The 20902-nt window shown below is 46.5% G+C and overlaps 1 protein-coding gene across 4 annotated transcripts in view; it reads right to left on the bottom strand.

Moving 5' to 3' along the window:
• The window catches only part of TOGARAM2 (TOG array regulator of axonemal microtubules 2), a 335042-nt gene that overhangs the window by 132630 nt on the left and 181510 nt on the right, over positions 1 to 20902 (bottom strand). For 3 of the 4 annotated variants that reach the window (XM_063918915.1, XM_063918914.1, XM_063918916.1), the window contains exons 3-7: positions 13793 to 13927; positions 13456 to 13710; positions 12853 to 13073; positions 4875 to 5053; positions 3925 to 3965 (exon numbers count right to left, since the gene is read on the bottom strand). In XM_063918915.1, the coding sequence (XP_063774985.1) occupies positions 3925 to 3965; positions 4875 to 5053; positions 12853 to 13073; positions 13456 to 13710; positions 13793 to 13927 (831 nt within the window). Of the gene's footprint in view, positions 1 to 3924; positions 3966 to 4874; positions 5054 to 12852; positions 13074 to 13455; positions 13711 to 13792; positions 13928 to 14331; positions 14355 to 20902 lie in introns of all 4 variants that reach the window. The other variant, XM_063918917.1, reaches the window with a different exon arrangement.

Below are 20902 nucleotides of genomic sequence, written 5' to 3'. Positions count from 1 at the left end.
CAGCACTACAATACAGAGCAGAGTTTTCTGAGAAGCACCAGAGCAGAGAGCGACACTCCAGTCAGGAAAGAGGAACTGCACTTGTTTTGAAAGGTGCAGGGTGCTAGAATGAACACTAGTGCCAGCTACACATGACATGCCCCGCAGCCGTGCCAGCTACACATGACATGCCCCGCAGCCATGCCAGCTACACATGACATGCCCCCCAGCAGTGCCAGCTACACATGACATGCCCCGCTGCCATGCCAGCTACACATGACATGCCCACCAGCAGTGCCAGCTACACATGACATGCCCCGCTGCCATGCCAGCTACACATGACATGCCCCGCAGCAGTGCCAGCTACACATGACATGCCCCGCAGCCATGCCAGCTACACATGACTTGACATGCCCCCCAGCAGTGCCAGCTACACATGACATTCCCCGCTGCCATGCCAGCTACACATGACATGCCCCGCTGCCATGCCAGCTACACATGACATGCCCCGCAGCAGTGCCAGCTACACATGACATGCCCCCCAGCAGTGCCAGCTACACATGACAAGCCCCGCTGCCATGCCAGCTACACATGACATGCTCCGCTGCCGTGCCAGCTACACATGACATGCCCCGCAGCAGTGCCAGCTACACATGACATGCCCCGCAGCAGTGCCAGCTACACATGACATGACCTGCAGCAGTGCCAGCTACACATGACATACCCCGCAGCAGTGTCAGCTACACACAATAGGCCCCCCAGCAGTGCCAGCTACACATGATAGTGTTCATGTTTTAGGGCAGGGTGCTGATCACAGGGAGGGCACATTTTTAAGTTAGGAGGGCGAAATTCTGTACATACTGTAATGCTTGGTGCTCACCTACCCAAATGCTAGAGCATGGACAGTGAGCGCCGAAGGCGCGCAGCAAAAATTTAGGGCAATTCGCATTACACCACACAGTAGTGCAGCTAATACACATTGCACCAGGTAGAACCTCCTACACACTCTGCGCCAGGCAGAGCACGTTAGACACTTTGCGTCAGGCAGAGCACGTTAGACACTTTGTGCCAGGCAGAGTACGTTAGACACATTGCGCCAGGCAGAGTACGTTAGACACATTGCGCCAGGCAGAGCACTGAGACACATTGCGCCAGGCAGAGCACTGAGGCACATTGCGCCAGGCAGAGCACTGAGACACGTGACATGCCCCCCAGCAGTGCCAGCAACATGTGACATGCCCCCCAGCAGTGCCAGCAACATGTGACATGCCCCCCAGCAGTGCCAGATACACGTGACATGCCCTCCAGCAGTGCCAGATACACGTGACATGCCCCCCCAGCAGTGCCAGATACATAAATGCCCCCACAGTGCCAGATACATAAATGCCCCCACAGTGCAGATATGCCCCTACAGTGCCAGATACATAAATGCCCCCACAATGCCAGATACATAAATGCCCCCACAGTGCCAGATACATAAATGCCCCCACAGTGCCAGATACATAAATGCCCCCACAGTGCCAGATACATAAATGCCCCCACAGTGCCAGATACATAAATGCCCCCACAGTGCCAGATACATAAATGCCCCCACAGTGCCAGATACATAAATGCCCCCACAGTGCCAGATACATAAATGCCCCCAGTTCCAGATACATAAATGCCCCCACAGTGCCAGACACATAAATGTACCCACAGTGCCAGACACATAAATGTCCCCACAGTGCCAGATACATAAATGCCCCCAGTGCCAGATACATAAGTGCCCCCACAGTGCCAGATACATAAATGTCCCCACAGTGCCAGATACATAAATGTCCCCACAGTGCCAGATACATAAATGCCCTTACAGTGCCAGATACATAAGTGCCCCCACAGTGCCAGATACATAAATGCCCCACAGTGCCAGATACATAAATGCCCCCACAGTGCCAGATACATAAATGTCCCCACAATGCCAGATACATAAATGTCCCCACAATGCCAGATACATAAATGCACTCACAGTGCCAGATACATAAGTGCCCCCACAGTGCCAGATACATAAATGTCCCCACAGTGCCAGATACATAAATGTCCCCACAGTGCCAGATACATAAGTGCCCCCACAGTGCCAGATACATAAATGCCCCCAGTGCCATAAATGCCCCCACCGTGCCAGATACATAAATGCCCCCACCGTGCCAGATACATAAATGCCCCCACAGTGCCAGATACATAAATGCCCCCACAGTGCCAGATACATAAATGCCCCCACAGTGCCAGATACATAAATGTCCCCACAGTGCCAGATACATAAATGTCCCCACAGTGCCAGATACATAAGTGCCCCCACAGTGCCAGATACATAAATGCCCCCAGTGCCATAAATGCCCCCACCGTGCCAGATACATAAATGCCCCCACCGTGCCAGATACATAAATGCCCCCACAGTGCCAGATACATAAATGCCCCCACAGTGCCAGATACATAAATGCCCCCACAGTGCCAGATACATAAATGCCCCCACAGTGCCAGATACATAAATGCCCCCACAGTGCCAGATACATAAATGTCCCCACAGTGCCAGATACATAAATGTCCCCACAGTGCCAGATACATAAATGTCCCCACAGTGCCAGATACATAAATGTCCCCACAGTGCCAGATACATAAATGCCCCCACAGTGCCAGATACATAAATGCGCCCACAGTGCCAGATACATAAATGTCCCCACAGTGCCAGATACATAAATGTCCCCACAGTGCCAGATACATAAATGCCCCCACAGTGCCAGATACATAAATGTCCCCACAGTGCCAGATACATAAATGCGCCCACAGTGCCAGATACATAAATGCGCCCACAGTGCCAGATACATAAATGTCCCCACAGTGCCAGATACATAAATGCCCCCAGTTCCAGATACATAAATGCCCCCACAGTGCCAGACACATAAATGCCCCCACAGTGCCAGATACATAAAATGTCCCCACAGTGCCAGATACATAAATGCCCCCAGTGCCAGATACATAAGTGCCCCCACAGTGCCAGATACATAAATGTCCCCACAGTGCCAGATACATAAATGTCCCCACAGTGCCAGATACATAAATGTCCCCACAGTGCCAGATACATAAATGCCCTCACAGTGCCAGATACATAAGTGCCCCCACAGTGCCAGATACATAAGTGCCCCCACAGTGCCAGATACATAAATGCCCCCACAGTGCCAGATACATAAATGCCCCCACAGTGACAGATATGCCCCCACACAGTGCCCGATGATCCCCACAATACCTGCGGCGGCGCTGGGAGGGGAAGTGCTGCCGTCTGAGGGCACCGGCTGTCTGTTAGTGTTCCCGGCCGCTTGAGCGCTCTACATGCGCGCTGCGCCGGCGTCTGACGTCAGACGCCGGCGCCGCGCAGCGCACACACAGTCAAAGGCCGGGGATGGCGGGGAGAGCTGCAGCGTACAGGGCCGGCTCCAGGTATGACTATGGCGGCGCCAGCGCGCTGCGCCCATTAAGGGTGGCGCCCCGCGCGGCCGCTCTAGTCGATCATGCCTGGAGCCGGCCCTGGGTGTAGTCATTACTCACTAACACATTTTAAAAGATCCACAGGTGGAGCTAATTATCACACTTCTGATTCTGCGAGGAGACCTGGAAAATGTGAACTGAGGACTGAGTTGGAGAACCTGTGCCTTATACTATACTTGCAGGCATTCCAAAATTCCACTCTGGGAGAGTCCGGGTGTGGGTATAACTATCTGATAGGCGAGGGTGTGGCTTGCATTTGTGGCCACATCCCCCCTCTGTTTGAAGCTGCGATTCGCATGCATTTTACAGCAGGGGGTGGGGCTACAGATGGATTTCTAACATTGGAGCTTATGCAATATTTCCCATTTGTGTCAGAAGCCGGCCCATACTGTGTAACTATCTGCACAGTACATCATTGTCACTTACCGATAGACCTGTGAGATTTTCCCTCAACATCTGAAGCAGCGCTGCAAAAGAATAGCAGAAGCAGGTATTACTGTGCGGTAATCAAGATCTTGATGGAACATGAAATTTCATTTCTGAAAGTGTAGAACTGGAACCCAACATCAATCACCTCCAAGGGCCCTTTGTAGTCATTCAAAGGGGGGGAGGGGGGGAGTAGAATGGGGGTCAGGGCAGATTGACCTAGGGCAGTAAATGATCAAAGACATATTGTGAGAGGTGGAGGGGGTGTGACTTGTGATGTAGGTTTCACAAGAACTGGTGCAGAGAGGGGGGGTACTAATTGCCCAGGCTCGCCCAGGTCCGCCCCGTCCCCCTTCACCCCTCCCTAATATACTTGATCTGGGAAGCGGGTCCCTCCTCCTCTGCAGTGCCATCAACTTCGGGTAGATAGCGCTATGCTTTCAAAGCCAAGACTACTATTTAGGCCACGCCACCCATGCTGTACCAGGGCCCAGTGTTGCTCTCTGCGGCCCTGGTGGCCAGTGCTGTGTGGGTGTGGCCAGTGTCATGTAGATGTGACCAGTGCTGTGTGGGTGTGGACAGTGTCATGTAGGTGTGACCAGTGCTGTGTGGGTGTGGACAGTGTCACGCGGACGTATACATTCTGTACTCTGTAAGCCCTAAATACATAAGACAGGAAAACGTTGCATCAGTTTGGTAGGAGACTTGAAATACAATTTTGATAATGATTTATGGACACAAAGTCATCTGGGCAGATGGTCACCATCATGCTTTTGGGCACTTTCCTTCTGTCCCACCCTCCAGTGTCCCATGGGCGGTTGGGCTGGAGAGAGAAGGGGGAGGTATCCCTGTCTCACACAACAGGAAATCTCTTTTCTTTATATTGATATTCCTTTATATTTAATGTTCCCTATGGCAGCTAGCTGCTTTTTGATAAATAAAATAGTCACCTTTTCTGAGAGGCACCCTGGCCGGGCACAGGTGAATTTCTAGATAGCTGAACGCTAGCAGCACTCGGCACTGTGTCACTCTGACTTGGCTCTGCTGGAACAGCAGAGGATTTAGGAATAGGAGGAATTAAGACTCCGCCACGAGATTTCCATTTCCTCTCAGCACTGGAGCTGAACGACTGTGATAAAAGAAGCACGAGAAGAGGAAAATTTGTAAATACATTTTATTTAAATGTCTCAAACACAATAAAATATAGAGAAACCCCATTAACCATCTGATACATTTGCAATTTATTGGCACTGCATCAAAACCAGACAATTTATGATTTGCTCATACTGTACGGAAGCCTGCATTCTGCTGAACCGCCACTAGAGAGCAGCAGGTATTATGTACCGGCTATTTATATAGTCATTATTATGGTATTTTATTGATTTTGCGCCACAAGGGTTTCATTAGTTCCATACATAGGTGGTCATTCCGAGTTGTTCGCTCGTTGCCGTTTTTCGCAACGCAGCGATTAGGTGGAAAATGCGCACGGTACGCAGTGCGCATGCGCTTAGTAATTTAACACAAAACTTAGTAGATTTACACAAGCTCGAGCGACATTTTTTCAACGCTCGAGTGATCGTAGTGTGATTGACAGGAAGTGGGTGTTTCTGGGCGGAAACTGGCCGTTTTCAGGGAGTGTGCTAAAAAACGCAGGTGTTCCAGGTAAAAATGCAGGAGTGGCTGGAGAAACGGGGGAGTGGCTGGCCGAACGCAGGGCATGTTTGTGACGTCAAACCAGGAACTAAATGGACTGAGGTGATCGTAATCTAGGAGTAGGTCTGGAGCTACTCAGAAGCTGCAAAGAATTATTTAGTAGCAGTTCTGCTAACCTTTCGTTTGCAATTCTGCTAAGCTAAGATACACTCCCAGAGGGCGGCGGACTAGCGTTTGCAGTTGCACTGCTGCTAAAAGCAGCTAGCGAGCGAACAACTCGGAAGGATCACCATAGAGCATACAGAAATATGCAAGTACATTAGACAGCTTCAGATTGGTATACAGATTTGCATGTTGTGAGGGCATTTAATAGATTGGAGGACTGCATGAGAAATCCTGAAGATGGAAGTGGGAAGTGGTAATCAGGGAAGAGGAAAGGGGACGGTTGCATGCAGAATGGAGTTGGCGGGGTGGGGCATGTGAGGAAATGAGGTTGGAGATGTAGGAGGCTAATGTGTGTCTGAGAGCTTTGTAGGTGAGGGAGAGAAGTTTCAACTTGATTTGGTATAGAAAGGAACTAGTGTAGCGCCAGTTAGATGGGGGCAGCAGATGTGGAGCGTGCGAGAGCAGCAGTGTTGATAATAGACTGCCGGGTAAGAAAGGAGTAAGGTAAAGCAAGTACGAGTAGGTAACAATAATCAATGTGAGAGATGATAAGGTCATGAATAGCTTTAGTGGCTTCCAGGGGGAGAAAGGACCTGTTCCAGCATTGGAAGAGGCATAGACTATGGGTAAAGGAATGGACAGCATCATGACTGACACCACACTGGCAGACTTAGGGGACAGAAGAGAGGGAGACCTTGGTGTGGGGAAAGACAATGTTCTCCGTTTGAGAGATATTGAGTTAGGCAGCAGTTGATATGACAGAGGACTGGGGAAAAGGGGTAATCTTGAGTGTCATCAGCATAGAGGTGGCAATAGTGGCCAATGGAGCTGATGAGCTCTCTAAGGGTAGAAGTATAGAAGGCAAAGGATAGAGTCTTGAGAATATTCAACGGGAGTGTGGAGCGTGGGGAGGCGAAGGAATACAGACAGAAAAGAAGCAGGAGGGCAAGTAGGGTGTGAACCAAGAGGCCAATGGCATGGAGGATTGCAGGAAGAGCCGAGGGGGTGGTTGACAGGATTCAATGCTACTGTGAGTACAAGGATGATGAGAACCCTGGTGACAGCAGTATCATGGCAATCTGGGAGGGAGTGGAAGGAAAGGAAAGGAAAGGAAGCATGCAGTATTTCAATGGATGGAGAGACATGCAAGGGTGAGGGTATCTCAAGAATGGGAAGATGAGGGCATGTTTGAAGGAAAGTACAAGGTGGCTGAGGGGAAAAAAAGGTTATAGAGGAGGGATGGGCCAAGGAAGGTAAGAGGGAATGAGGCAGAAATGTCAAATGAGGGAGGAAACTAGTTAAAGGTCCTCAAGTCTGGCGACATGGAGCAGGACAGATTCAGGGTGAGAGAGAAGAGATCAGTGGGAGAAGATGTCAGAGGAGTCAATTTTGGAAATTGGTAGGCAAAGTCAAGTGGAGAGAGAGAGAGAGAGAAAGAGGAAGGGGAAAGAGGAAGGAGCTAAAGTTGGCAAAGAGGTGTATTGAGGACTGGAATATTGAAAGACTTACAGTAGGATTGTTTGGTTAGTGTTTTGTTCATATGTCTGTAAATCCAGTCATCAGGACACAGAGACATGTGAGTTCACTGCTGTGCTGTTTATTCCCTCACCAACTCCAGGCACACTGCACACTGGACCACCCACTTCCCAGCATCCCCCTAGTCCCAGGGACCATCACTGAAGATTCAGGCTTACACAGATTAGTAAGGGAGTGTCTACAAATATAAGCATTCTAATACACTAACATCACATCCTCTTTTCTTTAAAGATAAGCCCTGTACGCTTCAATGCAACAATTAACAACGTCATATTAAGAACATCATCTAACACGTTTCAATGAGTCTCTCAGGTCTGCGTATTTCCCTTTTGGGTCTTTCATACACAGTCTGCGTTTTATCGACCGTATTGGACCTTTCTAGAATTGTGGTTTGTTCACCATTATCAGGATCATCATACATGTCAGATGAAGGGTATTCTTCAGTCATGTTGTCTTCATTTTGGTTAGGTTGAGATCTTAAATCCACCCGATTTCTTCTTACTTCCGTTCCACACTCTGTACGTATAGTATAGGATCTTGGTGCTACTTGTGCTTGCACAATACCTTTCTGCACCCAAATACCTTTCCCATGATCTCTGAGATGGACTTGGTCACCCGATTTTAGATCAGATAAGCTTTTTGCTCGCCTGTCATGAAACAGTTTCTGTTTCACCTGTTGACGTTCTTTACTCAGTCTGACCAACGCTGAGTTATGTGTATTAAGCAGTTCATCATGTATTGGGAGATTTGCTCTAATCCTCCTTCCCATCAGCATTTGTGCAGGAGAAAGTCCATTCTGTAAAGGTGTACTGCGGTAGATTAAAAGACTTTTGTAGAAATTTTCTTTACATTCTTGAGCTTTTTTCATGAGACTCTACAGTTTTTACTGAACTTTCCACCAACCCATTTGAGCGTGGATAGTGGGGACTTGACGTAGTATGGACAAATTCCCACTCATCAGCAAATTGTCTAAATTCAGCACTGGAAAACTGAGGACCATTGTCAGTGAACACTTCCATAGGAACACCATGCCTTGCAAAGATTGACTTCATGCAATTGATTACGGCTTTACTAGTAGTTGTATGTAGTGTCTTCACCTCAGGGTAGTTAGAGTAATAATCAGTCACGACAATGTATGTTTTCCCATTACAATCAAACAAATCTGCGCCAACTTTCTGGTACGGTCTCTCTGGCACTGTGTGAGGACTCAGTGGCTCGACTTGTTGTTTCGGTCTATATGTAAGACATAATTCACATGTAGCTGTAGTCTGTGCTATGTCTTGGTTCATTCTTGGCCAATACATAACTTCACGCGCTCTCCGCTTACATTTTTCTTCTCCTAAGTGGCCTTCATGTATCTTGCACAGCATAGTTTTTCTTAGTCGTGCAGGTATGACAAACCTATTGCCTTTGTAAATAATACCATCAACAACTGTAAGGTCACTGCGGTACATCCAATACTCATGGATAGACAGCGAGCACGCATGTTTTTCTGCTGGCCAACCTTTCAGAATGATATCTTTCAACACTTTCATTGTGTCATCTGTCTCAGTTTCTTTCCTAATCTGTTCTTGTCTTGCAAGAGACACTGGTAGAGAAGCTACGATCAAATTAACATAGGCTTCTATCTCTTCATCCATCAGACTTTTGGAACCTTCACTTTTGTCCACAGCACGAGAAAGTGTATCAGCAATGTACATGTATTTGCCGGGACAGTACAGCAAGTGTACATCATATTTCTGTAGTCTGATAAGCATTCGTTGAATTCTCATGGGACAGTCATGTAATGATTTAGTCATGATAGCTACCAATGGCTTGTGGTCAGTTTCCACTGTAAATGTTTGACCATACACAAACTGATGAAATCACTCACATGCATATGTGATCGCTAGAAGTTCTTTTTCTATCTGAGCATACCTTGTTTCAGCACTTGCCAGTGCTCTTGATGCATAGATTACTGGTTGCCATGTATCCTCATGTTCTTGTAACAGCACTGAGCCTAGGCCAAATTGCGAAGCATCTGCTGAAATTCTTATTCTTTTCGCAGGATCAAAGAATTTTAGCACTGGTTGCTCTGTAATAATCTGTTTCAAGTTTTGCCAACTTTCTTCTTGTTCATGTGACCACATCCACTCGTTATCTTTGTCCAACAACCAGCTAAGAGAGGCTGTTCGTTCAGAGAGTTGAGAAATATACTTTCCTAAGTAATCATTCCTAGGAATCTTCTGACGTCGTCTTTGTTGTTAGGACGTTCCATGTTCACTATGGCTGATATTTTCCTTGGGTCTGGTTTTACACCTTGATCCGAGACCACGTCGCCCATAAAGGTAAGTGTATTCACGCCAAATTTACATTTGTCCTTGTTTAGCTTTAGATTCACTTTCTTGACAAGTTCCATTACTTGTCTCAATCTAGAATCATGTTCTTCCTTTGTAGATCCCCAGACAATAATGTCATCCATCATTGTTTCAACCCATGGAATATGTTCAAAAATCATGTGTATCTTTTTGTGATATACTTCGGAAGCAGACAAAATTCCATATGGTAGTCGAAGAAATCTGTATCGACCTTCTGGTGTATTAAATGTACAAAGCTTTGAGCTGGCCTCATCTAGCTTCATTTGCCAGGATCCTGAAGATGCGTCCAATTTACTGAACCATTTTGCTCCCGCAAATTGCGACATGATTTCATCTCTGGTTGGTAGTTTGAAATGTTCTCATTTAATAGCTTTGTTTAAATCTCTGGGGTCTAGACATATTCTGAGTTGTCCATTTTTCTTTTCAACAATTTCTAAGGAGCTTACCCATTCAGTAGGCTCATCAACTTTCTGTATCACACCCAAGGCTTCCATGCAATTTAACTCTTGTTTCAGTTTTTCTCTCAGCGCAAACGGCACTTTTCTACAGGGGTGTATCACTGAAGAAACTTGCGTGTCTATATTTATTTTATGCTCTCCAGGCAAACAACCTAGACCTTCAAACAAGTCTCTGTATTCTGTAAACATCGATTTGCAGTCATCTTCTACTTGTGATGTCACCATAAAAACTTTCTTTAGCAAGCTTAGTTTCTCACAGGAACTTAATCCTAGAATCGGTTGCACATTTTTATCCACAATCAGTAGAGATGTTTTAAACTGTTGTCCCTTATATTTCAGTGTCACTAAGCATGTACCTTTCACCGGAATTTCCTCCCCAGTGTACCCTGTAACTTTCACTTTGGCTGGACGAATTTTAGGTTTTACTCTAAAAGTCTTATAGTCTTGAAATTATATTAAATTCACCTGCACGCGAGTATCAAGCTTAAAGGGAATGACAATCTCGTTCACAGTTAAAGGGACAATCCATTCATTCTTATCTGCACTGCAAAGTTCACTGCAATCCACAAAGAATTCATCTGTTTGTTTAACAGCATGCACTTTGGTTGTTTTACTTTTAATTTTACAGCATTTGGCAAAGTGATTAAGTCTACCACATGTCATGCAGGTTTTACCATAAGCAGGGCACATTTTAGGATTGTGGGCATTTCCACATCTACTACACATTTCCTTATTAGACTGTGGCTTAGACTGTTTCATTCTTGAGAATGGAGGTTTGCATGGCTCTGTTTTCTGCACTACATGTACATCAGCTTCCTTGTGTAACGTTTTGGCTTGAAATCTAGTTATTTCTGCAGATCTACACATAGTCACTGCCTTTTCTAGTGTTAGGTCTTGCTCTCTCAGCAATCTCTCTCTGAGTCCATTATCAGGGGTGTAGTATGGTATGCCGGCGGCTGGGCTCCCGGCGACCAGCATACTGGCGCCGGGAGCCCTACCGCCGGCATACCGACAGTGTTGTGAGCGCAAAGGAGCCCCTTGCGGGCTCGCTGCGGGCACGGTGGCACGCTATGTGCGCCATGCTATTTATTCTCCCTCCAGGGGGGTCGTGGACCCCCACGAGAGAGAATAGCTGTCGGTATGCCAGGTTTCGGGATCCCGGCGCCGGTATACTGTGCGCCGGGATCCCAACATTCGGCATACTGAAGACCACCCCATTATCAGGTATTCTTCAGACAATACGATCTCTAATCAGTGAATCCTTTAAATCACCAAACTCACAGGTTTTACTGAGTGATTGCAGCTCTGTAACATACTGATCAAATCCATCTACAGACTTCTGATCACATGTGAAAAACTTATATCTTTCATATGTCACATTTTTCCTTGGCACAAAGTAATCTTCAAACTTTTGCATTATAGAAGATAGCACCATATTCTGCCCCTCATCAAACTGAAAACTATTATAAATGTCCAGGACATCCTCTCCTATCACATGGAGGAAAATGGATTCCTTCGTTTTGTCAGCCTCTGAATCAGCTCCACATGAAGCAAGATATATATTAAACCTTTGCTTAAATCTTGTCCAGTTTTCAGACAAGTTACCAGACATCAGCATGCCGGTTGGAGGAGCTAGTTTATCCATGGTTACTCACTGTTTGAAGATAGCAGCACACGGCAGGCTTTGCAGACACTGAGTATCACAGCCTTACAGACTTCTGCAAGATTCATTTACACTCTGAGAGCACTAGCATTCTAAGTTAAACTTCTTCTGACACCATGTTATGTTCATATGTTTGTAAATCCAGTCATCAGGACACAGAGACATGTGAGTTCACCTCTGTGCTGTTTATTCCCTCACCAACTCCAGGCACACTGCACACTGGACCACCCACTTCCCAGCATCCCCCTGGTCCCAGGGACCATCAATGAAGATTCAGGCTTACACAGATTAGTAAGGGAGTGTCTACAAATATAAGCATTCTAATACACTAACATCACAGTTAGTGAGAGCACAAGTCAGCTAGAGAGCGTGATTTCCTTCAGAGGCGCACAGCAGATATAGAGCATTTTTACAGATAGAGGGTTAAATGTAAGGTGAAGGTTGAGGGTGGGACCAATGTAGGCTAATGGTTACACCTGGGACAGAAAGCAGAGGGTCGAGGTGAGGGTCTGGTCATGCAGTGAGACTGCTTAAGACAAATAAAGGTGGAAAGAAGAGATTCCAACAAGGAAGTGAGAAGCCATCAAAGTGGAGATGAGGAGGGAGCAGATGGACGAGAGATGTTGAAGGAACAGATGGTCGGAGAGAGTGGTGTGGGAGAAGGGAAGTCCTCCATATGAAAAAGCAGCTGGAGAGATGGTTTCTGTGTAACCAGTGGGGATAATTATTTGATTTTAACATAGCATATAAGTGGTAGTACCCGATTACACAGTCTAAGGCAGATGTATTATAGCCTGGAGAAGTGATAAAGCAGTGATAAGTGCAAGGTGATAATGCACCAGCCAATCAGCTCCAATATGTAAATTGACAGATAGCAGCTGATTGGCTGGTGCGTTATCACCCTGCACTTATCACTGCTTCATCCCTTCTCCAGATTCAATACATCTGCCCCTCTGTATGGTAATAAATAATAATAATAACAACCAAGTTTCAGTCATTTGTGATGAAGAAATCATGAATAGAGGTGAGTGGTGATTCCAGAAAGCACAAGAAATGGGCCAAACAAATTCTAACATCCTCATCATTGACATTATACCTCTATATTTGATGGGTTTTGGGAATTTTGTCCTTCTATACTGTCCGCATTATCCAGTCCATTCCTCTGCATGCCATTCTCTTCTGCTGCACTGGTCTGGGGTGTGGGGCTCCTTTGTATGGGAGGCACCGGCTTTGTGATATTCAATAACCTCTGAGAGGCACTCCTGGGAACCGCCGGCTTGAGGGGGGTGCTCATCGAGCTAGATATTTCAGGTGCTGCTACAATGAGCAAATGAAACAAGTGATGAACCCATATCCTGTTAGAGCAGGCATTCCCAACCGTGGTCCTCAAGGCACACCAACAGTGCAGGTTTTAGTAATATCCAGGCTTCAGCACAGATGGTTAAATCAAAATAACTGAGGTACTAATTAAGTCACCTGTGTTCAAGCCTGGATATCACTAAAACCAGGACTGCTAGTGTGCCTTGAGGACCGAGGTTGGGAAACACTGTTAGAGGCTTAACAAAATTAAAATGCCCTCACGTATTAGAAACTGAGAAGAAACAGCTGAGGATGTAGCCATTGAGAAGACTGAATGAGTAAGTAGCTTAACTATTTACTGGAAAACCATCGGTGACCTTGGAGGGTCCGTTGCACTTACCTCCTCTGGCGGTAAAACCTTCAGACATCTTCTGTTTCAGTTTGTCCTTCAGTCTGGTGGTCTCCAGGGCTGCACTGTCCACCTCTGGATCTTTCTGGTTCTTATAGTTGGATCTGGGGGTTATGAGTAGTTGGGACTCATTTTTCCCTTCTAAATCTAGTGGTGGAGGCAGGATCCCAGGCTGAAAGTCCCCTCCATCTCCACCCCACAGGTAGGACCTTTTCATCTGGAGGCTTAGCGTGGTTTGTAGAGAAGCTGATGGATACCGGGAGAGAATACTATATTAAAGAGAGCAGGTAAAGATAGTACTCCATCACTCATCTCTCTGTCTACAGACCTGTGTCAGCAGCTCCCCATCTGTTGCCACACAACTGCAAGTTTGAGTCAATGCTCCCATTTCGTAGGGACATGTACCCAGGTTTCGATTTGGGGACACTGCCACAGTAGACAGCAAAAGGAGCTCGAAACTTGGCTGATGAAGAGAAACAAAGGACATTATTTATATTAGAAACAAGTTTGGGAACATTCTCATCCCCTCATTGTATAATCTGGAGCGTTCCCCTAACACAACACAAGGCATCTCTATGACAGACAGACACTGGACTGTGTCTCATAGATAGGTAAAGTCACATATTTGTTATGTATAATTGGCAAGAAGTTCAAAAGTTCTAAACGTTTGAGTTGATACCAGTTGGGATCTGATTTGGAATTTGATGGATGGAAAATGCTTAAGACCATTTGCCAAATAACCACCAAGTTAGCCAACTGGCGAGTCTCTGTGCCAACTATTACAGTGCATTATATACTACCAGAAATTCACTGTACACTAATTTATCTACAACACAATAAACATTCATTACTTATTTTTTAACTCACCAGCTATTACTTAAAGTCGGCAACTTTAACCATTTGCAATCCAGTAATGAAAGTGATAAAACAGAAGAAAACACAAAAGACAAAAATGAATATTTTATTGCATCTAAAAGTTACTGTTTTGTAAGAGCAGCTATGGAGCGCGTCTATACCGCACTACAGCAGTGACGGAGATCATGTACTCTATATACCACCAGCTATGGAGCGCGTCTATACCGCACTACAGCAGTGACGGAGATCATGTACTCTATATAACACCAGCTATGGAGCGCGTCTATACCGCACTACAGCAGTGACGGAGATCATGTACTCTATATAACACCAGCTATGGAGCGCGTCTATACCGCACTACAGCAGTGACGGAGATCATGTACTCTATATAACACCGGCTATGGAGAGCGTCTATACCGCACTACAGCAGTGACGGAGATCATGTACTCTATATAACACCAGCTATGGAGAGCGTCTATACCGCACTACAGCAGTGACGGAGATCATATACTCTATATAACACCGGCTATGGAGAGCGTCTATACCACACCACAGCACTGATGGAGATCATGTACTCTATATAACACCAGCTATGGAGAGCGTCTATACCGCACTACAGCAGTGACGGAGATCATGTACTCTATATAACACCAGCTATGGAGAGCGTCTATACCACACTACAGCAGTGACGGAGATCATGTACTCTATATAACACCGGCTATGGAGAGCGCCTATACCGCACTACAGCAGTGACGGAGATCATGTACTCTATATAACACCGGCTATGGAGAGCGTCTATACCGCACTACAGCAGTGACGGAGATCATGTACTCTATATAACACCGGCTATGGAGAGCGTCTATACCGCACTACAGCAGTGACGGAGATCATGTACTCTATATAACACCGGCTATGGAGAGCGTCTATACCGCACTACAGTAGTGACGGAGATCATGTACTCTATATAACACCGGCTATGGAAAGCGTCTATACCGCACTACAGCAGTGACGGAGATCATGTACTCTATATAACACCAGCTATGGAGAGCGTCTATACCGCACTACAGCTGTGACGGAGATCATGTACTCTATATAACACCAGCTATGGAGAGCGTCTATACCGCACTACAGCAGTGACGGAGATCATGTACTCTATATAACACCAGCTATGGAGAGCGTCTATACCGCACTACAGCAGTGACAGAGATCATGTACTCTATATAACACCGGCTATGGAGAGCGTCTATACCGCACTACAGCAGTGACGGAGATCATGTACTCTATATAACACCAGCTATGGAGAGCGTCTATACCACACTACAGCAGTGACGGAGATCATGTACTCTATATAACACCGGCTATGGAGAGCGTCTATACCGCACTACAGCAGTGACGGAGATCATGTACTCTATACAACACCAGCTATGGAGCGCGTCTATACCGCACTACAGCAGTGACGGAGATCATGTACTCTATACAACACCAGCTATGGAGAGCGTCTATACCGCACTACAGCAGTGACGGAGATCATGTACTCTATATAACACCAGCTATGGAGAGCGTCTATACCGCACTACAGCAGTGACGGAGATCATGTACTCTATATAACACCGGCTATGGAGAGCGTCTATACCGCACTACAGCAGTGACGGAGATCATGTACTCTATATAACACCAGCTATGGAGAGCGTCTATACCGCACTACAGCAGTGATGGAGATCATGTACTCTATATAACACCAGCTATGGAGAGCGTCTATACCGCACTACAGCAGTGACGGAGATCATGTACTCTATATAACACCAGCTATAGAGAGCGTCTATACCACACTACAGCAGTGACGGAGATCATGTACTCTATATAACACCGGCTATGGAGAGCGTCTATACCGCACTACAGCAGTGACGGAGATCATGTACTCTATATAACACCGGCTATGGAGAGCGTCTATACCGCACTACAGCAGTGATGGAGATCATGTACTCTATATAACACCGGCTATGGAGAGCGTCTATACCGCACTACAGCAGTGACGGAGATCATGTACTCTATATAACACCGGCTATGGAGAGCATCTATACCGCACTACAGCAGTGACGGAGATCATGTACTCTATATAACACCGGCTATGGAGAGCGTCTATACAGCACTACAGCAGTGACGGAGATCATGTACTCTATATAACACCGGCTATGGAGAGCGTCTATACCGCACTACAGCAGTGACGGAGATCATGTACTCTATATAACACCAGCTATGGAGAGCGTCTATACCGCACTACAGCAGTGACGGAGATCATGTACTCTATATAACACCGGCTATGGAGAGCATCTATACCGCACTACAGCAGTGACGGAGATCATGTACTCTATATAACACCTGCTATGGAGAGCGTCTATACCGCACTACAGCAGTGATGGAGATCATGTACTCTATATAACACCGGCTATGGAGAGCATCTATACCGCACTACAGCAGGGACAGAGATCATGTACTCTATATAACACCAGCTATGGAGAGCGTCTATACCGCACTACAGCAGTGACGGAGATCATGTACTCTATATAACACCGGCTATGGAGAGCGTCTATACCGCACTACAGCAGTGACGGAGATCATGTACTCTATATAACACCGGCTATGGAGAGCATCTATACCACACTACAGCAGTGACGGAGATCATGTACTCTATATAACACCGGCTATGGAGAGCGTCTATACCGCACTACAGCAGTGACGGAGATCATGTACTCTATATAACACCGGCTATGGAGAGCGTCTATACCGCACTACAGCAGTGACAGAGATCATGTACTCTATATAACACCGGCTATGGAGAGCGTCTATACCGCACTACAGCAGTGACGGAGATCATGTACTCTATATAACACCGGCTATGGAGAGCGTCTATACCGCACTACAGCAGTGACGGAGATCATGTACTCTATATAACACCGGCTATGGAGAGCGTCTACATATACCACACTACAGCAGTGACGGAGATCATGTACTCTATATAACACCAGCTATGGAGAGCGTCTAAACCGCACTACAGCAGTGACGGAGATCATGTACTCTATATAACACCGGCTATGGAGAGCATCTATACCGCACTACAGCAGTGACGGAGATCATGTACTCTATATAACACCGGCTATGGAGAGCGTCTATACCGCACTACAGCAGTGACGGAGATCATGTACTCTATATACCACCAGCTATGGAGAGCGTCTATACCGCACTACAGCAGTGACGGAGATCATGTACTCTATATAACACCAGCTATGGAGAGCGTCTACATATACCACACTACAGCAGTGACGGAGATCATGTACTCTATATAACACCAGCTATGGAGCGCGTCTATACCGCACTACAGCAGTGACGGAGAACATGTACTCTATATAACACCAGCTATGGAGAGCGTCTACATATACCACACTACAGCAGTGACGGAGATCATGTACTCTATATAACACCAGCTATGGAGCGCGTCTATACCGCACTACAGCAGTGACAGAGATCATGTACTCTATATAACACCAGCTATGGAGAGCGTCTATACAGCACTACAGCAGTGACGGAGATCATGTACTCTATATAACACCGGCTATGGAGAGCGTCTATACCACACTACAGCAGTGACGGAGATCATGTACTCTATATAACACCAGCTATGGAGAGCGTCTACATATACCACACTACAGCAGTGACGGAGATCATGTACTCTATATAACACCAGCTATGGAGAGCGTCTATACAGCACTACAGCAGTGACGGAGATCATGTACTCTATATAACACCGGCTATGGAGAGCGTCTATACCACACTACAGCAGTGACGGAGATCATGTACTCTATATAACACCGGCTATGGAGAGCGTCTATACCGCACTACAGCAGTGACGGAGATCATGTACTCTATATAACACCGGCTATGGAGAGCGTCTATACAGCACTACAGCAGTGACGGAGATCATGTACTCTATATAACACCGGCTATGGAGAGCGTCTATACAGCACTACAGCACTGATGGAGATCATGTACTCTATATAACACCGGCTATGGAGAGCGTCTACACAGCACTACAGCAGTGACGGAGATCATGTACTCTATATAACACCAGCTATGGAGAGCGTCTATACCGCACTACAGCAGTGACGGAGATCATGTACTCTATATAACACCGGCTATGGAGAGCGTCTATACCGCACTACAGCAGTGACGGAGATCATGTACTCTATATAACACCAGCTATAGAGAGCGTCTATACCGCACTACAGCAGTGACGGAGATCATGTACTCTATATAACACCAGCTATGGAGAGCGTCTATACCGCACTACAGCACTGATGGAGATCATGTACTCTATATAACACCGGCTATGGAGAGCGTCTATACCGCACTACAGCAGTGACGGAGATCATGTACTCTATATAACACCAGCTATGGAGAGCGTCTATACCGCACTACAGCACTGATGGAGATCATGTACTCTATATAACACCGGCTATGGAGAGCGTCTATACCACACTACAGAAGTGACGGAGATCATGTACTCTATATAACACCGGCTATGGAGAGCGTCTATACCGCACTACAGCAGTGACGGAGATCATGTACTCTATATAACACCGGCTATGGAGAGCGTCTATACAGCACTACAGCAGTGACGGAGATCATGTACTCTATATAACACCGGCTATGGAGAGCGTCTATACAGCACTACAGCACTGATGGAGATCATGTACTCTATATAACACCGGCTATGGAGAGCGTCTATACAGCACTACAGCAGTGACGGAGATCATGTACTCTATATAACACCAGCTATGGAGAGCGTCTATACCGCACTACAGCAGTGACGGAGATCATGTACTCTATATAACACCGGCTATGGAGAGCGTCTATACCGCACTACAGCAGTGACGGAGATCATGTACTCTATATAACACCGGCTATGGAGAGCGTCTATACCGCACTACAGCAGTGACGGAGATCATGTACTCTATATAACACCGGCTATGGAGAGCGTCTATACCGCACTACAGCAGTGACAGAGATCATGTACTCTATATAACACCAGCTATGGAGAGCGTCTATACCGCACTACAGCAGTGACGGAGATCATGTACGCTATATAACACCGGCTATGGAGAGCGTCTATACCGCACTACAGCAGTGACGGAGATCATGTACGCTATATAACACCGGCTATGGAGAGCGTCTATACCGCACTACAGCAGTGACGGAGATCATGTACTCTATATAACACCAGCTATAGAGAGCGTCTATACCGCACTACAGCAGTGACGGAGATCATGTACTCTATATAACACCGGCTATGGAGAGCGTCTATACCGCACTACAGCAGTGACGGAGATCATGTACTCTATATAACACCGGCTATGGAGAGCGTCTACATATACCACACTACAGCAGTGACGGAGATCATGTACTCTATATAACACCGGCTATGGAGAGCGTCTATACCGCACTACAGCAGTGACGGAGATCATGTACGCTATATAACACCGGCTATGGAGAGCGTCTATACCGCACTACAGCAGTGACGGAGATCATGTACTCTATATAACACTAGCTATGGAGAGCGTCTATACCGCACTACAGCAGTGACGGAGATCATGTACTCTATATAACACCAGCTATGGAGAGCGTCTATACCGCACTACAGCAGTGACGGAGATCATGTACTCTATATAACACCAGCTATGGAGAGCGTCTATACAGCACTACAGCAGTGACGGAGATCATGTACTCTATATAACACCGGCTATGGAGAGCGTCTATACAGCACTACAGCACTGATGGAGATCATGTACTCTATATAACACCAGCTATGGAGAGCGTCTATACCGCACTACAGCAGTGACGGAGATCATGTACTCTATATAACACCGGCTATGGAGAGCGTCTATACAGCACTACAGCAGTGACGGAGATCATGTACTCTATATAACACCAGCTATGGAGAGCGTCTATACAGCACTACAGCAGTGACGGAGATCATGTACTCTATATAACACCAGCTATGGAGAGCGTCTATACCGCACTACAGCAGTGACGGAGATCATGTACTCTATATACCACCGGCTATGGAGAGCGTCTATACCGCACTACAGCAGTGACGGAGATCATGTACTCTATATAACACCAGCTATGGAGAGCGTCTATACCACACTACAGCAGTGACGGAGATCATGTACTCTATATAACACCAGCTATGGAGAGCGTCTATACCACACTACAGCAGTGACGGAGATCATGTACTCTATATAACACCAGCTATGGAGAGCGTCTATACCACACTACAGCAGTGACGGAGATCATGTACTCTATATAACACCAGCTATGGAGAGCGTCTATACCACACTACAGCAGTGACGGAGATCATGTACTCTATATAACACCGGCTATGGAGCGCGTCTATACCGCACTACAGCAGTGACAGAGATCATGTACTCTATATAACACCGGCTATGGAGCGCGTCTATACCGCACTACAGCAGTGACGGAGATCATGTACTCTATATAACACCGGCTATGGAGAGCGTCTATACCG

This window comes from Pseudophryne corroboree, chromosome 4, assembly GCF_028390025.1.
Source record: "Pseudophryne corroboree isolate aPseCor3 chromosome 4, aPseCor3.hap2, whole genome shotgun sequence".
In the NCBI taxonomy this organism is placed as follows: Eukaryota; Metazoa; Chordata; class Amphibia; order Anura; family Myobatrachidae; genus Pseudophryne; species Pseudophryne corroboree.
The sequence above is the reverse complement of the archived record's forward strand: the minus strand, read 5'-3'. Positions and strand labels throughout refer to the sequence as shown.